This window comes from Carcharhinus amblyrhynchos, chromosome 20 (genome assembly GCF_965287045.1).
Source record: "Carcharhinus amblyrhynchos chromosome 20, sCarAmb.v2.hapA, whole genome shotgun sequence".
Lineage (NCBI taxonomy): Eukaryota > Metazoa > Chordata > Chondrichthyes > Carcharhiniformes > Carcharhinidae > Carcharhinus > Carcharhinus amblyrhynchos.
Genome location: NC_137343.1, coordinates 52,383,421 through 52,406,465, shown reverse-complemented (window position 1 = coordinate 52,406,465; position 23,045 = coordinate 52,383,421). Strand labels below are relative to the sequence as shown.

Below are 23,045 nucleotides of genomic sequence, written 5' to 3'. Positions count from 1 at the left end.
CACTCCTTTTATAGTGCCCTTTCACCACACTGACATATTCAACTTTACCCTGCCTCTCTTGCCCATACTCCCTTCACTCCAAATCCCTCATTCTCTCTCCACGCCTACACTTTCTATCACCATCTCACCTGCGCTGGTCCTTGTGGCTCACTGGCTGTTCTTCCAGCTCCCATTCTTCAGCCAGTATGAAACGCAGCTCCTGATCAGTAGTGAAGGTAGCCAGTGATCCATTCGCTTGCTGACATTTCTGGACAGCATCCCAATAATTCTCACTGTTCAAATACACTCGGTAACAGCTCGCTGTCCCTGCATAGTGATGCCAGCCTGTTGGGCACTTCCCTATCAACAAAAGAGATCCTGTTTGTCGGCTGTTGTATCACACTATAATAGAGGTGCGCACAGTACAAAATTCAAAGGGTACACCATATTCATTGGAGAAAAATGCAACAACAATTCAGCACAGTGGGCCATTTAGCCCATTGCAGTTCAAAAGAGCCAATGTAAACTCAATCAAGTTAGTTGCACCCCCCCATTCAATCCCCTTTCTCAAAATGTTTCTCCAACAATTGTTTATCCAATTCTCTTCTGAAGGCCAATACTGAATCTCCAAACGTCATCCGGTCAAGCAGTGAATTGCAAATCCTCACTTCATTATGCATTCGCGGATGTGGGCATCACTGCACAGGCCCATATTTATTGGGCATCCCTAATTGCTCTTGGACGGAGTGTCTTGCAAGGTCATTGCAGAGACAACTACATTGTTGTGGCTCTGGAATCACACGTCAGCCAGGTTAGGTTTCCTTCCCAAAAGGAAACTAGTGAACCAGATGTGTCAGTACAACATACAGCACTGATTTCATGGACATTAGAGTTTTCCGATTCCAGGTTTTTGAAACAATTCAAACTTCACCACAGAACATGGTAGAATTTGAACCCAGCTTCCCATATCTTGACCCGCTGCCCTGATGCGGAGCTATGGGTCTCTATGTAACACTGAGGTACATGTCTGTCAATGCCCAGATTTGGGATACAGTCCTGCTTGGTGTAAAGTTTAATGTTGTGTAACACTGGGCAACAACACAATTGCGAGCTCATTTCTGCAGTATAAAATGGGTACATTATACCCATTGAAATCATAGATTTCAAATGGGTATAATGCACCCATTTTATATTGCATTTTATATCATAGATTTCAAATGGGTATAACGTACCCATTTTATATTGCAGAAATGAGCTCGCAATTGTGTTGTTGCCCAATTGTGTTATAGAAATCAGAAATCCTACAGTGCAGTAACAGGCCATCTGGCCCATCGAGTCTGCGCCGACCACAATCCCAATCTCCGTATCCTTACTAATATTTACCCACTAATCCCTCTAACCAATGCATCTCAGGACACTAAAGGGCAATTTTAGCATGGCCAATCAACCTAACCCACACATCTTTGGACTGTGGGAGGAAACTGAAGCACCCGGAGGAAATCCACGCAGACACGAGGAGGATGTGCAAACTCCACAGTGGCCCAAGCTGGGAATCGAACCCAGGTCCCAGGTGCTGTGAAGCAGCAGTGCTAACCACTGTGCTACCGTGCCACCCTGTATCCCAGTGAGACTCGGCACCTTCAAGAACTTTCCCCCAGTGAGAGTCAGCACCTTTTGGAACTGTACTTCAGTGAATATCAATCTCTCTGAAGTCATAAGTGCTATGTTGGATAATGACAACGTTTAATTGAGATTGATACAGTTCCAAATCTCAAGCTAGTTTCCCCACCCGGTTATATGTGAAATTCTGAGAGCCCTTCCTATGCTTGGATTTTGAAGGGCTGTGTGTTCAGCTTACATCATGAAACAATAACCTACGGGTGAAATGAAATGGCTGACCCACGTTGACAGGGTAGAAGTGGGTGTCTTCAGCTCCTCTGCCACGTCCATGTTTCAAGTCCACAGTTTCCTTCACGTGGTGTACCCGGTGATCACCAATCACACCTACCAAGAAAAAGAGGCACTTGCTGAAATTAGGACAACTACTCTCACCTCCTCAACCATCAAACAACATTGCATTTTCTAAATCTTTCATATAGCAAAACTTTCCAACGTATTTCAGCAAGAATATTTGTGATGGTATGTGCCTGTAAGAAATGTATTTATATTATGTTTCTTGAGGGGTCTGCTTAAAACTCAGCTCTATTTTAGACAATGCCGATTTGTCTGCACCAGGCAGCTCATATGCTGAGAATGCAGGCTAATGATTGATTTAAGCTCAGTTCAATCTGAATGAATACATTTTTACTTATTTGAATTTCCCCCTGGGGTTTCAGAATAAGGTTTTAATTAGATTGATTGACCAAAATGTCACGTAATTAAGGGAAGGAACTAAGCTCACAGGGAAAAGCAAGGAGGCTGTGATAGCAGTTACAGAGGAGATCCATCAGGGTGTTGCCTGGGATGGAGCATCTGAACTATAAGGAGAGACTGGATAGGCTTGGATTGTTTTCTGAAAGCGAAAGGCTGAGGGGGGGACACGGTTGAGGTATGCGGTTCTCCCATGCTGACGGTATAGTTAAGAAAGCCCGTCAATGTCTCTACTTTATCAGAAGACTAAGGAAATTTGGCACATCAGCTACGACTCTTCTCAACATTTACAGAAGCACCGTGGAAGACCTTTCCGGTTGTAATACAGCTTGGTATGGCTCCTGCTCTGCCCAAGACTGCAAGAAACTACAAAAGTTGTGCATGCAGCCCAATCCATCATGCAAATCAGCCTCTTTTCCATTGACTCTGTCTACACTTCCCACTGCCTCGGCAAAGCACAGTAAAAAGTCTGACAACACCAGGTTTTAGTCCAACCTATTTATTTGATATTATCAAATAAATAGGTTGGACTAAAACCTGGTGTTGTCAGACTTTTTACTGTGTTTACGCCAGTCCAACGCCGGCATACCCACATCATCGGCAAAGCAGCCAGCATAATTAAGACCTACGCACTCCTGACATACTACTTCTATTAGGAAAAAGAACACGTCTGAGGTCACATATCAACTGACTCAAGAACAGCTTCTTCCCTGCTGCCTTAAGAGTTCTGAATGGACCTACCTTGCATTAGATCAATCTTTCTCTACACCCTATGACTGTAAAATGACATTCTGCACTCTCTCTCTCGTTTCCTTTTCTAGGAACGGTATGCTTTGTCTGTATAGCATGCAGGGAACAATACTTTTCACTATACCAATACACGTGACAAAAAAAAATCAAATCATCACCTCTGTGCATCTTTTGATATATATCAGCTCCCGGTTCTGCACTGTTTGATATTAAAATTTTCTTTCATTTCAATTCCTTCAACCATGTCTTCGTGTCTATTCTCCTCCTGGTCCACTATCCTCAAAAATGCTGTTCCAATTCTACCATCCCTAGTTTCCATTGCGATGGTCCAGTGGTATTATCGCCGGATTATTAATCCAGAAACTCAGCTAATGTTACAGGGACCTGGGCTCCAATCTCACAACAGCAATGCTGGAATCTGAATTCAATTAAAAAAATGAGAATCTGCTGATGACAGTGAAAGAATTGTCACTTGTTGGAAAAAGCCATCTGGTTCACTCATGCCCTTTTGGGAAGGAGATCTGCTGTCTTTACCTGGTCTGACCCACATGTGACTCCAGAGCCACAGCAATGTGGTCAACTTTCAAGTGCCCTCTGAAATGGTCTAGCACTCAGTTTCAAGGGAAACTAGGGATGGACAATAAGTGCTGGGCAGCCAGCGACACCCATGTCCCACAACTGAATTTTTCAAAAAGGGGGGAAACCAGGACTGGTGGCTGGTGATCTGGACACTTAAAAAACTTGAAGCTCTCAATCATTTCAGCTTTCTTCCCGTTAACACAGGAAAAAGTCTGACAACACCAGGTTACAGTCCAACCGATTTATTACAGTCTAACCAAATAAATCGGTTGGACTGAAACCTGGTGTTGTCAGACTTTTTACTGTGTTTACCCCAGTGCAACGCCGGCATATCCACATCATGCTTCCCGTTAATGCAGTTCTCCACTACATTTCCTAAAGTCGATGACAATCTCCTTTGTTTTGTTGGAAAGATTATTGTCGCCGCGCCAATTCACCAGATTGTCCGCTTCATTCCTGTACTCTGTTTTGTCATTGTTTGAGATCCAGCCCACTATGGTGGTGTTGTCAGCAAACTCGAAAATCAAGTTGGAGGGGAATTTGGCAACAGGAGAATAATAGGGGGCTGAGAACACAACATTGTGGGACAGGTGTTGGGGATGAACGTGGGAGGTGTTATTACCTATCTTTACTGATTGTGGTTCAATTCCCAGCTTGGGTCACTATGTGCGGAGGCTGCATGTTCTCCCCGTGTCTGCGTGGGTTTCCTCCAGATGCTCCATTTCCCCCCACATTCTGAAAGGCATGCTGGTCAGGTGCATTGACCTGAACAGGCACCGGATATGGCAACTAGGAGAATCCCAGTCACTTCAATGCAGCCACCTGGACTCTTGCTTTGCTACAGAGAACAGTGTCAATCCCGTTTATTATATTGTCGATTACTCGGAGCTGAAACTCCTCAAGCTGCAGACATTTACATCAGATGTGTCTGCCCTGGATAACACTGAGCTTCCACATGCTACAGCCTTGACAAATCAGCTGTCCTGCCTTAAATAATAACTTATTTTATTCAGTTATTTATACTTATATATTGATTAATCTGATCACAAATTCTAGTACTATTTAACCCTTAAGATACTAACCAACAATTCACTTCCTCCCATAGTAGAGCAAAAACCAATTTCTCCAGGGTGAAAATATTAGAACAAACAACTGAGTATCTCCCTCAGCTCACCAATTTTCCACACTCCATTTGAGGTCGCACTGCAGAGCTGGCCACACAGAGAATGTCTGAATTTATATGTTCCAAACAAAGGGACTAGCTGACCCCAGGTACAAGACCAACTTTGGCCAGTTTTCTGCATCAACTATTCCAGCTCCTGCTAGAAGATAGCTTCAATCTCAATGCTTAGCTCCCTGAATAAATTTAAAGTTAAACAATACTTAGTTAAATGTTAAACACAAAATACAAATTGTAGATATTTATAAAGTTATTTAATTTCCCTCAGCTACAAAAACGTGTCAAATGCCTGACTGAAGAGCCTCTGGCTCTGATCTTCAGGTCGTCGTTGGTCTCAGGTATAGTATCGGAAGATTGGAGGATAACGAATGTTGTCCCATTGTTTAAGAAGGGGAACAGAGACTTCCCCGGGAATTATAGACCGGTGAATCTTACTTCTGTTGTGGGCAAGGTTTTAGAAAAAATTATTAGGGATAGGATTTATAGTTATTTGGAGAGTAATGAATTGATTGGAGATAGTTAGCATGGTTTTGTAGCAGGTGGGTTGTGCCTTACTAACCTTGAGTTTTTTGAGAAAGTGACCAAAGAGGTGGATGGGGGAAAGGCAGTTGACATGGTATATATGGGTTTTAGTAAGGCGTTTGATAAGGTTCACCATGGTAGGCTTCTGCAGAAAATGCAGATGTATGGGATTGAGGGTAATCTAGGAAATTGGATCAGGAATTGGCTAGCAGATAGGAGACAGAGGGTGGTGATTGATGGTAAATATTCGTCATGGAGTTCAGTCACGAGTGGTGTGCCTCAGGGATCTGTTTTGGGGCCACTGCTGTTTGTAATTTTTATTAATGATCTGGATGAGGGTATAGTTGGGTGGATTAGTAAATTTGCTGATGACACCAAAGTCAGAGGTGTGGTAGGTTGTGAGGAAGGGTGTCATAGTTTGCAGGGAGACTTAGACAGGTTGCAGAGCTGGGCCGAGAGGTGGCGGATGGAGTTTAATGCGGAAAAGTGTGAGGTAATTCACTTTGGTAGGAATAACAGATGTGTCGAGTATAGGGCTAACGGGAGGACTCTGAATAGTGTGGATGAACAGAGGGATCTAGGTGTATGTGTACATAGATCCCTGAAAGTTGGGAATCAAGTAGATAAGGTTGTTAAGAAGGCATACTGTGTCTTGGCGTTTATTGGTAGGGCGACTGAATTTAGGAGTCGCAACGTCACATTGCAACTGTACACAACTCTGGTGCGGCCGCACTTGGAGTATTGTGTGCAGTTCTGGTCCCCACATTATAGGAAGGATGTGGAGGCTTTGGAGAGGGTGCAGAGGAGGTTTACCAAGATGTTGCCTGGTATGGAGGGGAGGTCCTATGAGGAGAGACTGAGGGATTTGGGGTTGTTTTCGCTAGAAAGAAGGCGGCTAAGAGGGGATCTTATTGAAACATAGAAGATGATTAGAGGTTTAGAAAGGGTGGACAGTGATAGCCTTTTTCCTCGGATGGAGAAAGCTAGCACGAGGGGGCATAGCTTTAAATTAAGGGGTGGTAGTTATAGGACGGATGTCAGAGGTAGGTTCTTTACCCAGAGGGTGGTGAGGGATTGGAATGCCCTGCCTGCTGCAGTTGTAAATGCACCTAGTTTGGGGGCGTTTAAGAGATCTGTGGATAGGTTTATGGATGAAAAGGGATTGGTTTAGGTTAGAGGGTCATTGTTTTTTAACTGGTCGGCGCAACATTGTGGGCCGAAGGGCCTGTTCTGTGCTGTAATGTTCTATGAAATCTGTAGACAACATCCACTGCATTACCTTCTTCAATTCTCCTTGTTACTTCCTCAAAAATTCCTATTTGGTTAGTAAGGCATTACTTTCCCTTAAGACCAGACTGATGATCCCAGATTGATCTATACCTAAGCAATAGTTTATCCTGCCTCTTTGCCCAACAGAAGTCAGATTGACCAATCAATAATTAGTTGGCCTATCTCCCATGCCCCTTTTAAACAATGGTACATTTTTAAGCCTCCAATCCTCTGGTAACTCACGAGTATCAAGTGAAGATCAGAAAAAAGTCCTTAGAGCATCCACTATGTCACCTCTGGTGCCCTTGGACTGCCTGACAATCACCCATTCCCTTTCTTCCATGCTTCTAGCCTGCAGTTGACCACTTCTCAGAATGTGCCATCGATGTAGCTCTCAGCCTCGTGGATGCACTATGGCAATTCAAACCCTCACTTCTGCTCTAAAACCTGGAGCTCAAATTTCTGCAGCTGGTAACACTTCCTGCACGTGGTCAGTTAGGTCAACAGTAGCATCCACAACGATCCACATACTACAAAACATGCATAACAAATGACAAAGCCATGTCTTCACTTCATTTAAATAAGTTTTATTTAACTCTGGTTCACATATTAGTTTCATTTGACCTTAACTTAAACCTTCCAACTACTGATCAATCTGACTAATACTTAACACAGTAAAGCATTATTTCTGTATCTCAGCTTGGGGTGGCTTCTGCTCTGTCCATGATTGCAAGAAACAAAGAACAAAGCCCAGTCCATTATACAAACCAGCCTCCCATCCATTGACTGTCTACACTTCCGGCTACCTCGGAAAAGCAGCCAGGATAATCAAGGACCCCATGCACGCCAAAATACTCTCTTCCGCTTTTTGCTGTCAGGAAAAGATATAAAAATCTGAGGTCACGTAATAACCAACTCAAGAATACTTTCTTCCCTGCTGCCATCAGACTTCTGAATGGACCTAGTTCGTATTAAGTTGATCTTTTTCCACACCCTAGCTATGACTGTAAAAACTAGATCCTGCACTCTCTCCTTCTCCATGTACGCTGGCTTTGTCTGTATGGCACACAAGAAACAATACTTCTCACTGTATACGTGTGACAATAATAAATCAAATACTTCACAAGCAGCAATAAACTTTACTTAAAGCACTTCTTTCCCCCATGCACTGAACCCACCCCCCCAACAGAATATAATTCGCCACTGATTCAATCTTCACCTCACTCAGGCAGTCTCGTATTTCTTTTCTGGTCGTGCAGTTTTAAAAGCCTCCCTCCTACTAAGACCCCCTGATGAGTCACAAGCTAGTTTAGTCTGGTCCCAGGGGAGGTAGGAAGTTTCAGTCAAACAGCTTGCTGTCAAGGATAATTGCTTCAGCTTCCCCAGTCATAACTTTGCAACTCCTGCCCTTGCTGCTGCTCCAATCACAGATTTGTCACTGGAGCAGCAAGCTGGGGAGGGAAATCTGTGATTGGAGCAGCAGCAGCATGGATGCTTACTCGCTGCTCTTCTGAACAAACTGTGTAATGTTTTCCCACTCTCTGCACCTGCGCTTCAGCCAGGACCAAAGAATCAATTCTGGAAATATTATACTCAGGCATCCATCCTTGATTCTGCTACCCCCTTTTTCACAGGTTACTAGTGATGTCTTGAAGGTGAATGTACCTTTCTCTCCCATGTATCTTGAACACTGACTTACGCAAGACAAACAAACAAGCAGGGTCAAGCGAATTTTGGCACATATTTTTTAGTTAGCAGAAGGCTTAAAGGGTGTTTTTTTGATTGAAGTTAGTTATCCAATAAGAGTCATGTGATACTAGTAGAGGGAGGAACTAAACTTGTAGGAAAAACTAGTTTCATTTGCACTCAAAGAGCACGTTCCAGATGCTAACCAATCACCACGTGAACAAGATTTGCCTCAAGTTACTTTTGCTTCATTTGCCAGTTACCTTACATCTGTGCCTCTTCGTTTTCATGAGCAGAAACAGTTCCTCCTTATTTATTCTGTCCAAACCCTAGAGGATCTTAAAAGCCTCTCATCAAATCTCCTCTCAACCCTCTTTTCTCCAAGGAAAACAATCCCAATTTCTCCAATCTATCTTCATAACTGAAGTTCCTCACCCCTGGGACATTATTCTTGTGAATCTTTTCTGCACTGGATCCAGTGTCTTCACATCCTTCCCACTAAAGTGTGGTGCCCAGAACTAGGCACAATATGCCAGCTGTGGCTGAACCAGTGATTTCTAACCTGTTCAGTAACAGGGCACATCTCAGTAAGACAAACAATTCCATGGCACACCCACATTTTTTCAGCTGACTCAACTGCTCATAGATACCCCATAAAGTAATAGCGAACTGACAGGACCAATCACATACAAGGGGCAGGCCATAGGGTGCACAATTCAGCAATCCGCAAATAAAGTGTTTCCTCATTGTGAGGTCATTCATCCCGTATGCTCAGTTTAAGCCAGCATTCAAACTGAACTTCAGTTTAATTCAAAACCATTATAATCAATAATTCCAGTTAAAATGCCAATTGGTATTAAAGATGAAGACATACTAATCAGTGCCAACCAGAAAAAACTGTCATGCTGATATAACTGGTGCCCACACTATATGAAAACCTCTTACATTTACCAAGTTAAATATCAAACGTAAACACTAAAGTTAACTTATTGCAACGCATTGTACACACTTCTAATCGCAACAGGTGGATTTAATTTCAGTGCTTTATGAAATGCTTATCATTTACATGCTCTCCTTTAACAACATGGTTTACATTGACATCATTGTGTGATATAGCTGTTACATGTCCGTGCTATATACCAAATGACAGGCAATATATTACATAATGACTGCATGTTGCAAGATTGTTTTCTGTAGGTTTTTTTTTTATACAACATGATAGATGAGGTGTAAGAAGTCCAAATTTTGTTTGTGCTTTTTAGTGTTTCTTGTGTGGAACTTTCATCCATAATATTTGATTCTTTGCGTACATGTGAAAATGATTAGCTAAAAGGTATTAGAACAAATCCCCTCAACATCTTTCTATTTTGTATCACTGAGCATACTTCAATTATACCTTAAATCACTAACCCTTGGGCTAAGGACATGTTGTATATTTTCAATTAATGGATGATTTTATTTATACAAATATTATTCCTTCCAAGCCAATTTTCCAGTTGCTCTTTATCTCGGGCTCTGAGTATTTGCATCATCTCCTATAGAATCCCAGAGTAAGAATCATAGAATCACTGTAGTGGGGAAGAGGCCATTCACCCATCAAGTCTGCACATACACAGTATCTTACCCAGGTTCTCTCTTTCACTCTATCCCAACCATGGCTAATCCATCTAACCTACACATCTTGGGACACAAGGGGCAATTTAGCCTGGCCAATCCACTTACCCTGCACATCTTTGGTCCATGGGAGGAAACCCACAGACACGAAGAACGTACAGTCACCTGAGGCCAGAATTGAATTCAGGTCCCAGCAGTGCTTACCACTCTGCTGCCCCTAGGACTCCAGGAAGCAGGTGCAGCTTCTCACCGGTTATCGCATCTGTGGAGGATTTCACCATCTTGCCTGGCGCTGCTGGCTCCTCAGCCCTCCCCCCAATTCAAAATATGTTGCTAATGTCCCTTTCTTTTCATGAATCATAATTTTACCTAGAAGTCTGTTGTGCTGCACTGTATTAAATGCCTTTTGATCAAAGCAGCTCTTAAACTTTAACTTATTTTGGATCTTTTACATATTCTAGTCAACTTAACAAACCAGAACATCACAGATAAAGGAGATATTCATAGATTTCATCTGAAACACACATTCCCACAACTTATAGTGCACCTGGACAATCCAGCTCATCACTGCCATCTTCACAGGTCTGCCAGCCATCGCAATGCCAGGTTAGAGGAATACACTGAATAGTTCCAGTATTACAAGCAAACTGTCCAGGGGTACAGCGCAGCTCTGTGGAAGGAAAGACAACCTCTTATCAAGCAGCAATCATCCAAATCCCATTCCTGCACTCCTTGCAGTTTTTAAGTAAACTACTGTCAAAGTTATTCCTTCACAATGAGTACTTAAATAGTGGGAAGAACTATCAGGAAGGATTCCCAATTAACTCTACACACAGTTAGAGAAAGAAAGCCTTCAAACGCTGGGAACAAAAAAAAAACAAATTACTATACTTAAAATAAAACAGGAGGGGTCAGGCCAAATGGAGAGCCCCATCAATGGGCCAAAGCGAATGAGGACCAGCCCACATTAGGTAATGTCTTCTCAAATGAGCCAGATTAATTCTAAATTCATTAAACGGTTGTAAAGAACATAAGGTTCATGTAACAATCTGACTTCATATACCAGACGTTCATCACAAAAGGAGTCTGTAGACCTTTATCGGAACTGTACCTGCCAATCGTCCAAAAAAAGTTTACCTTTTTTCAGATACTGGCAGACATGCTGCTTGATTTTTGCTTTCATCCCTTGAATTTCAGTTGTTGGGATACTAAAAACATTCCACCAATAACAATGTGCATTTTTCCATGTTCAACTTTGGGAGGTGGAGCTAGTATAAACTGGAAGGGTTACTCCTGGGCAGGACCAGGACTGATGTCCTTGGGGGGAGTATTTGCTAAAGTAGTTGGGGAAGATTTAACCTAAAATGGTAGGGGAAAGGAGAATCTATATAAGGAGTTAGAAGTGGGAAATCAAGGACAAGAACAAAAAAAAATAAGAAAAGTGATAGGCAAAAAAAAAATCAAGGGCCAAAATCAAAGTTAAAATTTAATCACTCCAATGAAATTACTGTGAAATTCTGCTGATTGCCACACTCTGGCACCTGTTCAGGTCTTTCAGACTGTGGGATGAAACCAGGGCACCCGGAGGAAACCCACGCGGACACAGTAAACCCCACACAGACAGTGACCCAAGCCAAGAATCAAGCCTGGGTCCCTGGCACTGCAAGGCAGCAGGGCTAACTACTGTGCCACCCAAAGGCCACAGTGAAAAATAATGGGAACAGGACAAGCAGTGTTAAAAAGATAAGCTTTGCTTTGTGCTTTAATGCATGGAGCATTTGCAGTAACACGGTATAATACAGTTGGGATTACAGAGGCATGGCTGCCAGCTGACCAGGGATGGCAGCTATATTCCGTATTTAGAAATGACATACAAAAAGGAAAAGGCAGTTAAGTTGCATTGCTGGTTAAAGAGGAAATTAATGCAATAGTGAGAAAAGATATTAGCTCTGACGATGCAGAATCTGTACAGGTGGAGCTGAGAAGCAAAAGACGTTAACAGGGGTTACTTACAGACCTCTAAACTGTAGTGATGATCTTAGGAATGGCATTAAACAGGAAATTAGAGACATATGTGAACAAATAACATCTGTAAATTATGGGTGACTTTAATCTGCATATAGATCAGGCAAATAAGTCACAATACTACAGAGGATGAATTCCTGGAATGTGTATGGATGGTTTTCCGGACCAACATGTTCAAGAACCCACAACAGAACAGGCCATCCTAGAATGGGAATCGTGTTATGGAAAAGGAATAATTGGCAATCTAGCTGTGTGACACTCCTTGGCGGTGAGTGCCCATAATGTGAAGGAGTGTAACATAGTTGATTGAGACTAGGGTACTGAATCTCAATCAATTAAGGAGTTATGATGATATGAGGTGCCAGTTGGCTATGACAGATGGGAGAATGTTAATTAAAGCAATGACAATGGATGGGCAATGGCAAACATTCACAGAGTGCATGGATGAAGTGCAATAATCATTCATTCCTGTCTGGTGCAAAGATGACCAAACTATGGCTTAGGACCATAGAATCCCTAGTGCAGGAGACCATTCAGCCCATCAAGTCCACACCAATCCTTCAACTGAGCATTTATTCCCATAACCCATGCACTTGAGCCATTAATCCACTTAACCTACACATCTTGGGACACGAAGGGGCAATTTAGCATGGCCAATCCAGCTAACCTTCACATCTTTGGAGAGTGGGAGAAAACCCATGCAGATACAGGGAGAACGTGTAAACTCCACAATCACCCAAGGCTGAAATCAAAGTTAAAGTTTATTTATTAGTCACAAGTAGGCTTACATTAACACTGCAATAAAGTTACTGTGAAAGTCCCCCTAGTCACCACGCTCCGACACCTGTTCAGGTACACTGCGGGAGAATTTAGTATGGCCAATGCCGCCTCACCTGCACATCTTTGGAACTGTGGGAGGACACCAGAGCACCTGGAGGACATCTACACAGACACAGGGGGAACCTGCACGCTCCACACAGACAGTGACCTAAGCCGGGAATTAAACTCAGGTCCCTGGCATATGAGGCAGCAATGACCATGCCACTCAATGTGCAAATGCATGGAAATTACAGTACAATGTGCATAAATGTGAAGATAATGGTGGCAAAAACAGTAAGGTTACAGATTGAGGGGGGAATGTGCAACAAGACCTTGGTGTCCTCGTACACCAGTTGCTGAAAGTAAGTATACAAGTGCAGCAGGTAGTAAAAAAAAAGCAACTGGTAAGCAGCCCGTCATAGTGACAGGATTTGAGTACAGGAGTAATTATACAGGGCCTTGGTGAGGCCACACCTGGATCAGTGCATGTAGTATTGGTCTCATCTCTGGAAGAATGTTTTTGCTACGGAGGATGTGCACTGAAGGTTTACCAGACTGATTCCTGGGATGGCGAAACTTTGAAATGAATAACAAGACAAAAGATTATGCAACGAATAACGGAACAGAGAAACTCAGAGGAAAGAGGGATCTTGGGGTGCTTGTCCACAGATCCCTGAAGATGGCAAGGCAGGTTGCTTGGGATGGAGCATGTGAGAGCTATGCAGACAAGCTGAATAGGTTCAAGTTATTTTCTTTAGAGCAGAGAAGGCTGAGAGGGGGACCTGACTGAGGTGTATAAAATTATGAAGGGTATGGACAGGATAGATAGGAAGCAGCTGTCCCCATAATGAGGCAGCATAATTTTAAGGTGAGATGCAGGAGGTATAGATGAAATTTGAGGAAATGAATTTTCACCTGAAGGATGGTGGAAGTCTGGACTACTCTGCCCGGGGAGTAGTCAAAGCAGGAAAACTCACAACCTTTAAAAAGTATGTGGATGAGTAAATGAAATGGCGTATAACCTTGAATATGACAAGTCTGCAAAGTGGGATGAGTGTAGATTTAGTGTAGTTCTGTTAGTGCAGACTTGATGGGCCAAAGAGCATCTTCTGCAATGACTGACAAATGGGGAGAGATAGAGTTGGTCAGATTATATTCACTAGATTTCAAAAGAATGAATCATAGGACCCTGACAGTGCAAAATGAAGCCATTCAGCCCATCAAGTCTGCACCAACAACGCCAACCAGGCCCTACCCAATTAACCCATGTATTTACCCTGCTAATCCCCATTTGATTTGTCACATGTATTAGCATCGTTTCATGCGCGCTATACAGACAAATCATATTGTTTATAGAGAAGGACTTGAGAGTGCAGAATGTAGTGTTGTAATCATAGTTAGGGTGTACAGAAAGATCTTAGTGCAAGGTAGGTCCGTTCAAAAGTCTGATGGCAGCAGGGAAGAAGCTGTTCTTGAGTCAGTTGGTACATGACCTCAGACTTTTGTATCTTTTTCCTGACGGAAGGAGGTGAAATAGAGATTGTCCGGGGTGCATTGGGTTCTTAATCATGCCGGCTGCTTTGCCGATGCAGCGGGAGGTGTAGACAGAGTCAGTGGATGGGAGACTGGTTTGTGTGATGGATTGGGCTATGTTCATGACCCCTTATAGTTTGTGATCTTGGGCAGAGCAGAAGCAATACCAAGCTGTGATACAACCAGAAAGAACGCTTTCTGTGGGGCAACTGTAAAAGTTGGTAGCTAATGTGCCAAATTTCCTTAGCCTTCTGACAAAGTAGAGGTGTTGGTGGATTTCTTAACTATAGTGTCAGCATGGAGGAACCAAGGCAGGTTGTGGTGATCTGGATATCTAAAAATTTGAAGCTACACTTCCACTACACTTCCTAAAGATGATGACAATCATTGTTTGAGATCTGACCCACCACGGTGGTGTCATCAGCAAACTTGAAAATTGAGTTGGAGGGGAATTTGGCCAGTCTTAGGTCCATAAGGAGTAGAGCAGGGGGCTGAAAATGCATTTTTGTGGGGCACTGGTGCTGAGGGTGATCGTGAAGGTGGTGCTATTGCCTCTTCTTCCTGACTGTGGACCTGTTGCAGCGGTAGGCGTACTCTAGTAGATCCGGATAGTCCAGGAGCTGGAATTGATTCGTGCCATGACTAATCTTTCACAGCACTTCACAATGATGGATGTCAGAGCTATTGGACGATAGTCATTAAGGCACTCTGCTTGGCTTTTCCTTGGTACCGGATGATGGTCATCTTCTTGAAGAAGATAGGGACCTCAGATTGGTGTAAGAAGAGGCTGAAGATGTCTGCGAATACCCCTGCCAGCTGATCCGCGCAGAGTCTGAGTGCTCATCTGGGTACCCCATCTGGGCCAGTCGCTTTCTGTGGGTTGACCTTCGAGAAAGCTGCTCTGAAACCTGCAATGGTGACCTCAGATACAGGTTCATCCAGAGATTCCAAGGGTGGAGGACACACTCTCGCTGACCTCTTGCTCAAAACAGGCATAGAATGCATTCAGCTCATCAGGGAGGGGTGCATTGGAGGCAGCGATTTTACACGCCTTCATCTTGTAGCCTATTATATTTTGCAGACCTTGCCATAGTTGGCGGTTGTCTGCCTAGCTAGCCTGGGACTCTAGCTTGGTCCAGTACTGTCTTTCGGCATCTTTGATTGACCTCTGTAGATTATATCTGGCTTTCTTGGATAGGTCAGGGTCACCTGACATGAACATCTCAGACCTAGACTTCAGCAAGCAGTGGATATCTCTGTTCATCCACGGTTTCTAGACACTATGGGGAATTCACCATGTCCAATCGGCCTATACTGCACATCTTTGGACTGTGAGAAGAAACTGACGCAGACACAGGAAGAATGTGCAAACTCCACAAACACTGACCCACCTACCTACCTCACACTAAGTTGATCTTTCTCTACACCCTAGCTATGACTATAACGCTACATTCTGCATTCTTTTCTTTCCTTCTCTATGCACGGTATGCTTTTTCTGTACAGCACACAAGAAACAATATTTTCCACTGTATACCAATGCACGTGACAATAATAAATCAAATCAAACCAAGGCCAGAATTGAATCTGGATCCCTGGTGTTGTAAGACAGCACTACTAACCATTGTGCTGCCCCAAGACAGATGCAAGAAGGTTGTTCCTGATGGCAGGGGAGTCCAGAAACCAGGGTTATATTCTGAGGATAGTGGGTAAACTATTTAGGACTGAGACGAAGAGAAATGTCTTCACCCAGAGAGTGGTCAGCCTGTGCAATTCTGTACCACAGAAAGCAGTTAAGTCCAAAACATTGTATGTTTACAAAACATGGTGGTTAACACTGCTGCCTCACCGCATTAGGGACCCCAATTTCAATTCCAGGCTTGGTTGACTGTGGATTTTTGCACATTCTCCACACATCTATGTAGGTTTCCTCTGGGTGTTCCAGTTTCCTCCCATAGTCCAAACACTAAAGGTTAGGTGATTTAGCCATGGTAAACACACAGGGTTACAGAGATTGAGGGAGGGTCCCAGGGTGGAGTGGGTGGGCTTGTTTGAGGGTCAGTGCAGTTTCAATGGGCCAAATGGCCTACTTCTGAACTGCAAGGATTCCATGTTAGAAACTATAAGAAGTTATATATAGCTCTTGGGGCCAAAAACTCAAAGGGAATAGGGGTAAAGCAGGAACAGGTTGGTGTTCAGCCATGAACACAATAAATGCCGCAGCAGGTTCAAAGGGCCAAATGGCCTACTCTTGCCCCTATTCTCCATGCTTCTTTGCAAAATACTCACCTGATAAAAGTCTAGCCAGTCCAAGCCGCGTGCCTACATGAAACAGAGAACAAGCAGTTTAAAAACTGTTAACCTGGAGAGCTACACTTATCAGTCAGAAGGACTTTGCCAGCTAACAGTCTGAAGGACTTTGGTTGGGGACTACCCCCTCTCCAGTAATGCTGAATTTGTTAAAATGGTTCTCTTCTCCAAACCAGTCTGTGTATAACCATACTTCCTTCATCTCCTTGTCTCCATTTCCAGTGATGGATTATCCACCAGTATTCATTCCCACAGCTACCTCAACTACAGCTCCTCACACCCTATTCTCTGTAAGGACTCCATCCCATTCTCAGCTTATCCACCTTCTCTGTTCCGATGATGTCACCTTCAGAAATGGTGCTTTTCATACGTCTGTTTTTCTTTACTTAGTTGCGATTTCTCCCCTACCTGTGGTAAACAGATTTTAAGCTGATTTAACCCATTTCCCACAATTCTGTGCTCACCCAATAACAGAATCCTCCTTATCCTCACTTTTCACCCCACCAGCCTCCACATACAAAGCATACTCTGTCATTTCCACCAACTGCAGCACAATGCCATCATGAAACACATCTTCCCCTTACCCTCCTTCAGCATTTTGCAGGGGCCACTCCCTCCCTGGCACCCTGGTCCACTTCATCCTGCACAACAGCCCATTAACACTGCAAAGAAGTCACTGTGAAAAATCCCTAGTCGCCACACTCTGGGCCCTGTTTGGGTACACCGAGGGAGAATTTAGCACGAGCAACACGTCTTTCAGACTGTGGAAGGAAACTACAGCACCCAGAGGAAGCCCACACAAACACTCTCCCTCAGTATACCCAAACAGACACTGGAGTGGTGACGAGGGAATGAGATAGAGAATCTGGTGAATTGGTACAACGACAATAATCCCTCCTCGGTGTCAACGGGATGAAGGAGATCGTCATCGACTTCAGGAAGCACAGTGGAGAACACACCCCAGTCTGCATTAACAGGGAGGAAGCAGAAATGGTCGAGAGCTTCAAGTTTTTAGGTGTTCAGATTACAACAACCTGTCCTACTCCCTCCATGCCGACACTATAGTTAAGAAAGCCCAATACCTCTACTTTCTCAGAAGACTAAGGAAATTTGACGCCAGCTACAACTCTCGCCAACTTTTACAGGTAAAGCAGACAGCATGCTTTCTATGGTGCATCACAGCTTGGTATGGCTCCTGCTCTACCCAAGGCCACAAGAAACTACAAAAGGTCATGAATGTTGCCCAATCCATCATGCAAACCAGCCTCCCATCCATTGACTCTGGGAGGCTGGATTGCAAGATGGATTGGGCAAAGCAGCCAGCATAATTAAGGACCCCACGCACCTAGACATTCTCTCTTCCACCTTCTTCCATCAGGAAAAACATAGAAAGTCTGCTGTCACCTACCAACCGACTTAAGAATAGCTTCTTCCGTACTGTCATCAGACTTTTGAATGGACCTACCTCGCACTAAGTTGATCTTTCTCGACAGCCTAGCTATGTCTGTAACACTACATTCTGCATTCTCTCATTTCCTTCTGTAGGAACATTATGTTTTGTCTGTATAGCGCACAAGGAACAATATTTTTCACTATGTTAATATATGTGACAATAATAAATCAAATCAAAATTTTCACATTACCTTCGTCGTAGTCTGAATGTAAGACTACTTGTGACTAATAAACTTTACTTTGCACAATCACCCAAGACCAGAATTGAACCTGGGTCACTGGCAACGAGGCAGCAGTGCTAGCCACTGTGCCACTCTTGAGGGCCTATCATTTGAGATTTAGAGATCATATGAAACTTAAGAAAAAAACCACATAAAATTGTACAAAGAGTGATTCCTCCCCTTTGTATCATCTCCCACCCTCTCCCCAACTCTAGATGTGCCCCCATGCCCCTTCCCCTAAACAATCCATCTCTCTCCCACCCCCTCCCCCAGACACCGCCAACATTCCCCCCAGACACCCCCAGCATTCTCCCCCTCCCCCAGCATTCTCCCCCTCCCCCAGCATTCTCCCCCTCCCCCAGCATTCTCCCCCTCCCCCAGCATTCTCCCCCTCCCCCAGCATTCTCCCCCTCCCCCAGCATTCTCCCCCTCCCCCAGCATTCTCCCCCTCCCCCAGCATTCTCCCCCTCCCCCAGCATTCTCCCCCTCCCCCAGCATTCTCCCCCTCCCCCAGCATTCTCCCCCTCCCCCAGACACCCCCAGCATTCTCCCCCTCCCCCAGACACCCCCAGCATTCTCCCCCTCCCCCAGACACCCCCAGCATTCTCCCCCTCCCCCAGACACCCCCAGCATTCTCCCCCTCCCCCAGACACCCCCAGCATTCTCCCCCTCCCCCAGACACCCCCAGCATTCTCCCCCTCCCCCAGACACCCCCAGCATTCTCCCCCTCCCCCAGACACCCCCAGCATTCTCCCCCTCCCCCAGACACCCCCAGCATTCTCCCCCTCCCCCAGACACCCCCAGCATTCTCCCCCTCCCCCAGACACCCCCAGCATTCTCCCCCTCCCCCAGACACCCCCAGCATTCTCCCCCTCCCCCAGACACCCCCAGCATTCTCCCCCTCCCCCAGACACCCCCAGCATTCTCCCCCTCCCCCAGACACCCCCAGCATTCTCCCCCTCCCCCAGACACCCCCAGCATTCTCCCCCTCCCCCAGACACCCCCAGCATTCTCCCCCTCCCCCAGACACCCCCAGCATTCTCCCCCTCCCCCAGACACCCCCAGCATTCTCCCCCTCCCCCAGACACCCCCAGCATTCTCCCCCTCCCCCAGACACCCCCAGCATTCTCCCCCTCCCCCAGACACCCCCAGCATTCTCCCCCTCCCCCAGACACCCCCAGCATTCCCCCCCACCCCCAGTCACCCCCAGCATTCCCCCCTCCCCCAGACACCCCCAGCATTCCCCCCCTCCCCCAGACACCCCCAGCATTCCCCCCCACCCCCAGTCACCCTCTCCCTCAGCCTCCCCCAGACACCCGCCCCTTCCCCACAAACACTCACCCACCCTCGGTCCCCCCGGCCCTCCCACCCAGCCCTGTCTCAGTGTCCCCCCCCTCCCCGCCATTTCCATCGTCTGCTTCGTCCCTCTCGTGTCTCCCCCACTCCCCATGTCTGTGGGGGTCTGTCTCTCGCGCTCTCCGTCCCTCTAGGCCTCAGTCTAGCCTGGGCCTCTGCTTCCTATTCGGGCCCGCACTCACCGGGCCGCTCGGGCTCCGCCACGGCTGCGATCAACACCAAGAGCAAAGGGATGTGGTCTTTGGGCCACATTTATCCTGTCGGCATCCTCCGGCCGCCAGCCGCCCCCGGCCCCGCGCTCAGGCTCCGGGAGACACACAAGATGGCGGCGGCTCGGCGGAGAGCATGCTGGGAGTGGGCGGGGCCTGTATCCGAGAGGCGGGGTTTGCTGCCTCGGGGCGGGGCCTGTATCCGAGAGTCGGGGTTCGCTGCCTCGGGGCGGGGCCTTATACGGGGGGCGGGGTTGCTGCCTCGGGGCGGGGCCTGTATACGGGGGGCGGGGCCTGTGTAGGGGGCGGGGGAATGGAAAGGTATATGTGTGTGGGTGGGGTGAGATACATGTCAGTGGGGAGGAGATGTGTATAGGTGTCTATGGGGGGGGGGTGGAGTGTATACAGTCCCTTTAAGTGTGAGGGTCAGCCTGCCCCTGGGGGGGATCAGTGTGGAACCCAGTCTAGGATTTGAGTGTAGACAGTGACCACCCGTAATAAAGATTCCCCATGTCTCAGTTACAAGGCCAGCTTTGTGGTTCTTTAATAAGAACATTCACAACAACTGGCAACCAGGCTGCTTGACATTCCATTCTGGCCAAGGGGGAGGGGTTGAGCATTGCTCTGGACTTCCTAGGACAGCACTAGAAAGGACCTGAAGTTTGGCAAATCCGGCTGTCGTGTGTGAATAATCTGTTTCGGGGGAAAGTAGCACTTGCCTGGGAGCCAGCTGAAAATGTCACAGGAAGTGATCGCCAAGAGGACTCAGGATGTAGGCAATGGTGGAAGGAGGTTGCGGGCTTCAACTTGTATGGTGGGAAAAATTCCTGCTGATGGCAAAACAAAACAGTGGCCAGATTTGGTGCCACAGGTCCTTTCATCAAAGAGCTGGATACCTTATAGAATGCTTCAGTGCTTATCTGACATCCAATAAGGTGGGCAATGACCTAGGTGTACCAGTTTTCCTGAGTACCATAGGGAGCAAGACCACCATTGTTTTAAGAAGCTTGTACCACCTAAAAAGACTTACCAAGAATTATGTGACGTGATCAAAGATCACTTCACTCCCAAGCCACTGATGATTGCAGAGCATTTCAGATTTTACAAGTGAGGCGAAGTTGAAGGGGAGTCCACTGCTCAATTCATAGAATCCCAACAGTGCAGAATGAGGCCGTTCAGCTCCTTGAGCCTGCACCGACGACAATCTCACCCAAGCCCTATTCCCCATAACACCATGTGCATAGCAACTCTGAAGAGACTGACAAAGCACCACATGTTCAGAAACATATTCCAGGATACCTTATGGGACCAGTTGGTTTGTGGCCTCCGGTTTGAAACCGTCCAATGGAGGTTATTAATTGAACAGAATTTAGAATTTCAGTCTGCTTTGGCAATCATAACTTACATGGAAGTTGCTGCCAAAGAAGCAGCATGGTTGGGTATCAATGCCCAGGCACACAGGTTAGCAGGGGCCCCGCAGAGATTGGTGCCGCAAGTGGATTGCTAACAATGTAGTAGGATAGGCCACAAGGAGTCACATTGCTGGACACAGCAGCCCTGCGGGTTGGTCACACTTTCTGAATTGCCAGATGCGACTCAGCCCAGAGAGGGAAACAAAAGAAAGTATTTAGAAGGATAAAACAAAAAGGTCCATGCTCGTAGGCTTACGTGGATAAGCCTACAAGAAGAGAAGCTGTACTTGACCTGGTGCTGGCTAATGAACCAGGACAGGTGTCAGATCTCTCGGTGGGAGAGCATCTCGGGGATAGCGATCATAATTCTATCTCCTTCACGATAGCATTGGAAAGAGGTAGGATCAGGCAGGCTAGGAAAGTGTTTATCTGGAGTAAGGGGAAATTTGACGACATCAGGCAGACAATTGGATGAATAAACTGGAAGGAGGTGTTCTTGGGGAAAAGTACTGAAGGAAGGTGGTGGATTTTCAAGGAATGTTTGTCTGGAGCTCTGCACGACAAAGTTCTGATGAGACAGGGAGGTTTTGGTAGGTCGCGGGAGCCGTGGTGCACGAAGGTTGTGGGGAACCTGGTCAGGAAGAAAAGAGATGTGTGTAAAAGGTTCAGACAGCCAGGAGATGTTAAGGATCTAGAGGAGAATACGCGTTGTAGAAAGGAGCTTAGAGAGGAAATTAGGAGAGCCAGAAGGGGTCATGAGAAGGCCTTGGCGGGTAAGATTAAGGAGAATCCCAAGGCCTTCTACAAATATGTGAAGAGTAAAAGAATGAGAAGTGAAGGGATAGGACCTATAAAAGGTGAAGGGGGAAAAGTCTGTGTGGAACCGGAAGAAATGGCAGAGGTGTTTAATGAGTACTTTGCCTTGGTATTCACGGTGGAAAGTGATCTGGGAGGTTGTACTACAGGTTTGCGGCAGTCTGAAAAGATTGAGTATGTGGATATTAAGGAAGCGGATGTGTTAGAACTTTTAAATTCTATCAAGATAGATAAGTCGCCGGGACCGGATGGGATGTACCCCAGGTTACTATGGGAGGTGAGGGAAGTGATTGCAGAGCCCCTGGCGATGATCTTTGTATCGTCGATGGAGATGGGAGAGGTTCCGGAGGATTGCGGATGTGGTTCCTATTTTCAAGAAAGGGAACAGGGAAAGCCCAGGAAATTACCGACTGGTGAGTCTGACCTCAGTGGTTCGTAAGTTGATGGAGAGGATTCTGAGGGACAAGATTTATGAGCATTTAGAGAAGTTTAGAATGATCAGGAATAGTCAGCATGGCTTTGTCAAGGGCAGGTCGTGCCTTACGAGCCTAGTTGAATTCTTTGAAAATGTGACTGAACACATTGACGAAGGAAGAGCGGTGGATGTGGTTTACATGGACTTCAGCAAGGCGTTTGATAAGGTCCCCTATGCAAGACTTCTTGAGAAGGTGAGAGGGCATGGGATCCAAGGGGCTTTGGCCTTGTGGATCCAGAACTGGCTTGCCTGCAGGAGGCAGAGAGTGGTTGTGGATGCGTCTTTTTCTGCATGGAGGTCAGTCACCAGTGGAGTGCCCCAGGGATCTGTTCTAGGACCTGTTTGTCATTTTCTTAAATGACCTGGATGAGGAAGTAGAAGGATGGGTTAGTAAGTTCGCCGATGACACGAAGGTCGGTGGTGTTGTGGGTAGTCTGGAGGGATGTCAGAAGTTGCAGAGTGACATAGATA

At 45.9% G+C, this 23,045-nt stretch overlaps 1 protein-coding gene across 2 annotated transcripts in view; it reads right to left on the bottom strand.

Moving 5' to 3' along the window:
* Window positions 1-20,005, bottom strand: part of dgcr2 (DiGeorge syndrome critical region gene 2) — a 60,501-nt gene extending 40,496 nt beyond the window's left edge. Inside the window, exons 1-5 of one of the 2 annotated variants that reach the window (XM_080208624.1) lie at window positions 19,845-20,005; window positions 16,613-16,645; window positions 10,497-10,619; window positions 1,858-1,983; window positions 129-339 (exon numbers count right to left, since the gene is read on the bottom strand). In XM_080208624.1, the coding sequence (XP_080064750.1) occupies window positions 129-339; window positions 1,858-1,983; window positions 10,497-10,619; window positions 16,613-16,645; window positions 19,845-19,914 (563 nt within the window). In that variant the 5' untranslated portion in view covers window positions 19,915-20,005. The remainder of the gene's footprint in view (window positions 1-128; window positions 340-1,857; window positions 1,984-10,496; window positions 10,620-16,612; window positions 16,646-19,844) is intronic. The other variant, XM_080208625.1, reaches the window with a different exon arrangement.
* Window positions 20,006-23,045: the final 3,040 nt, after the last annotated feature.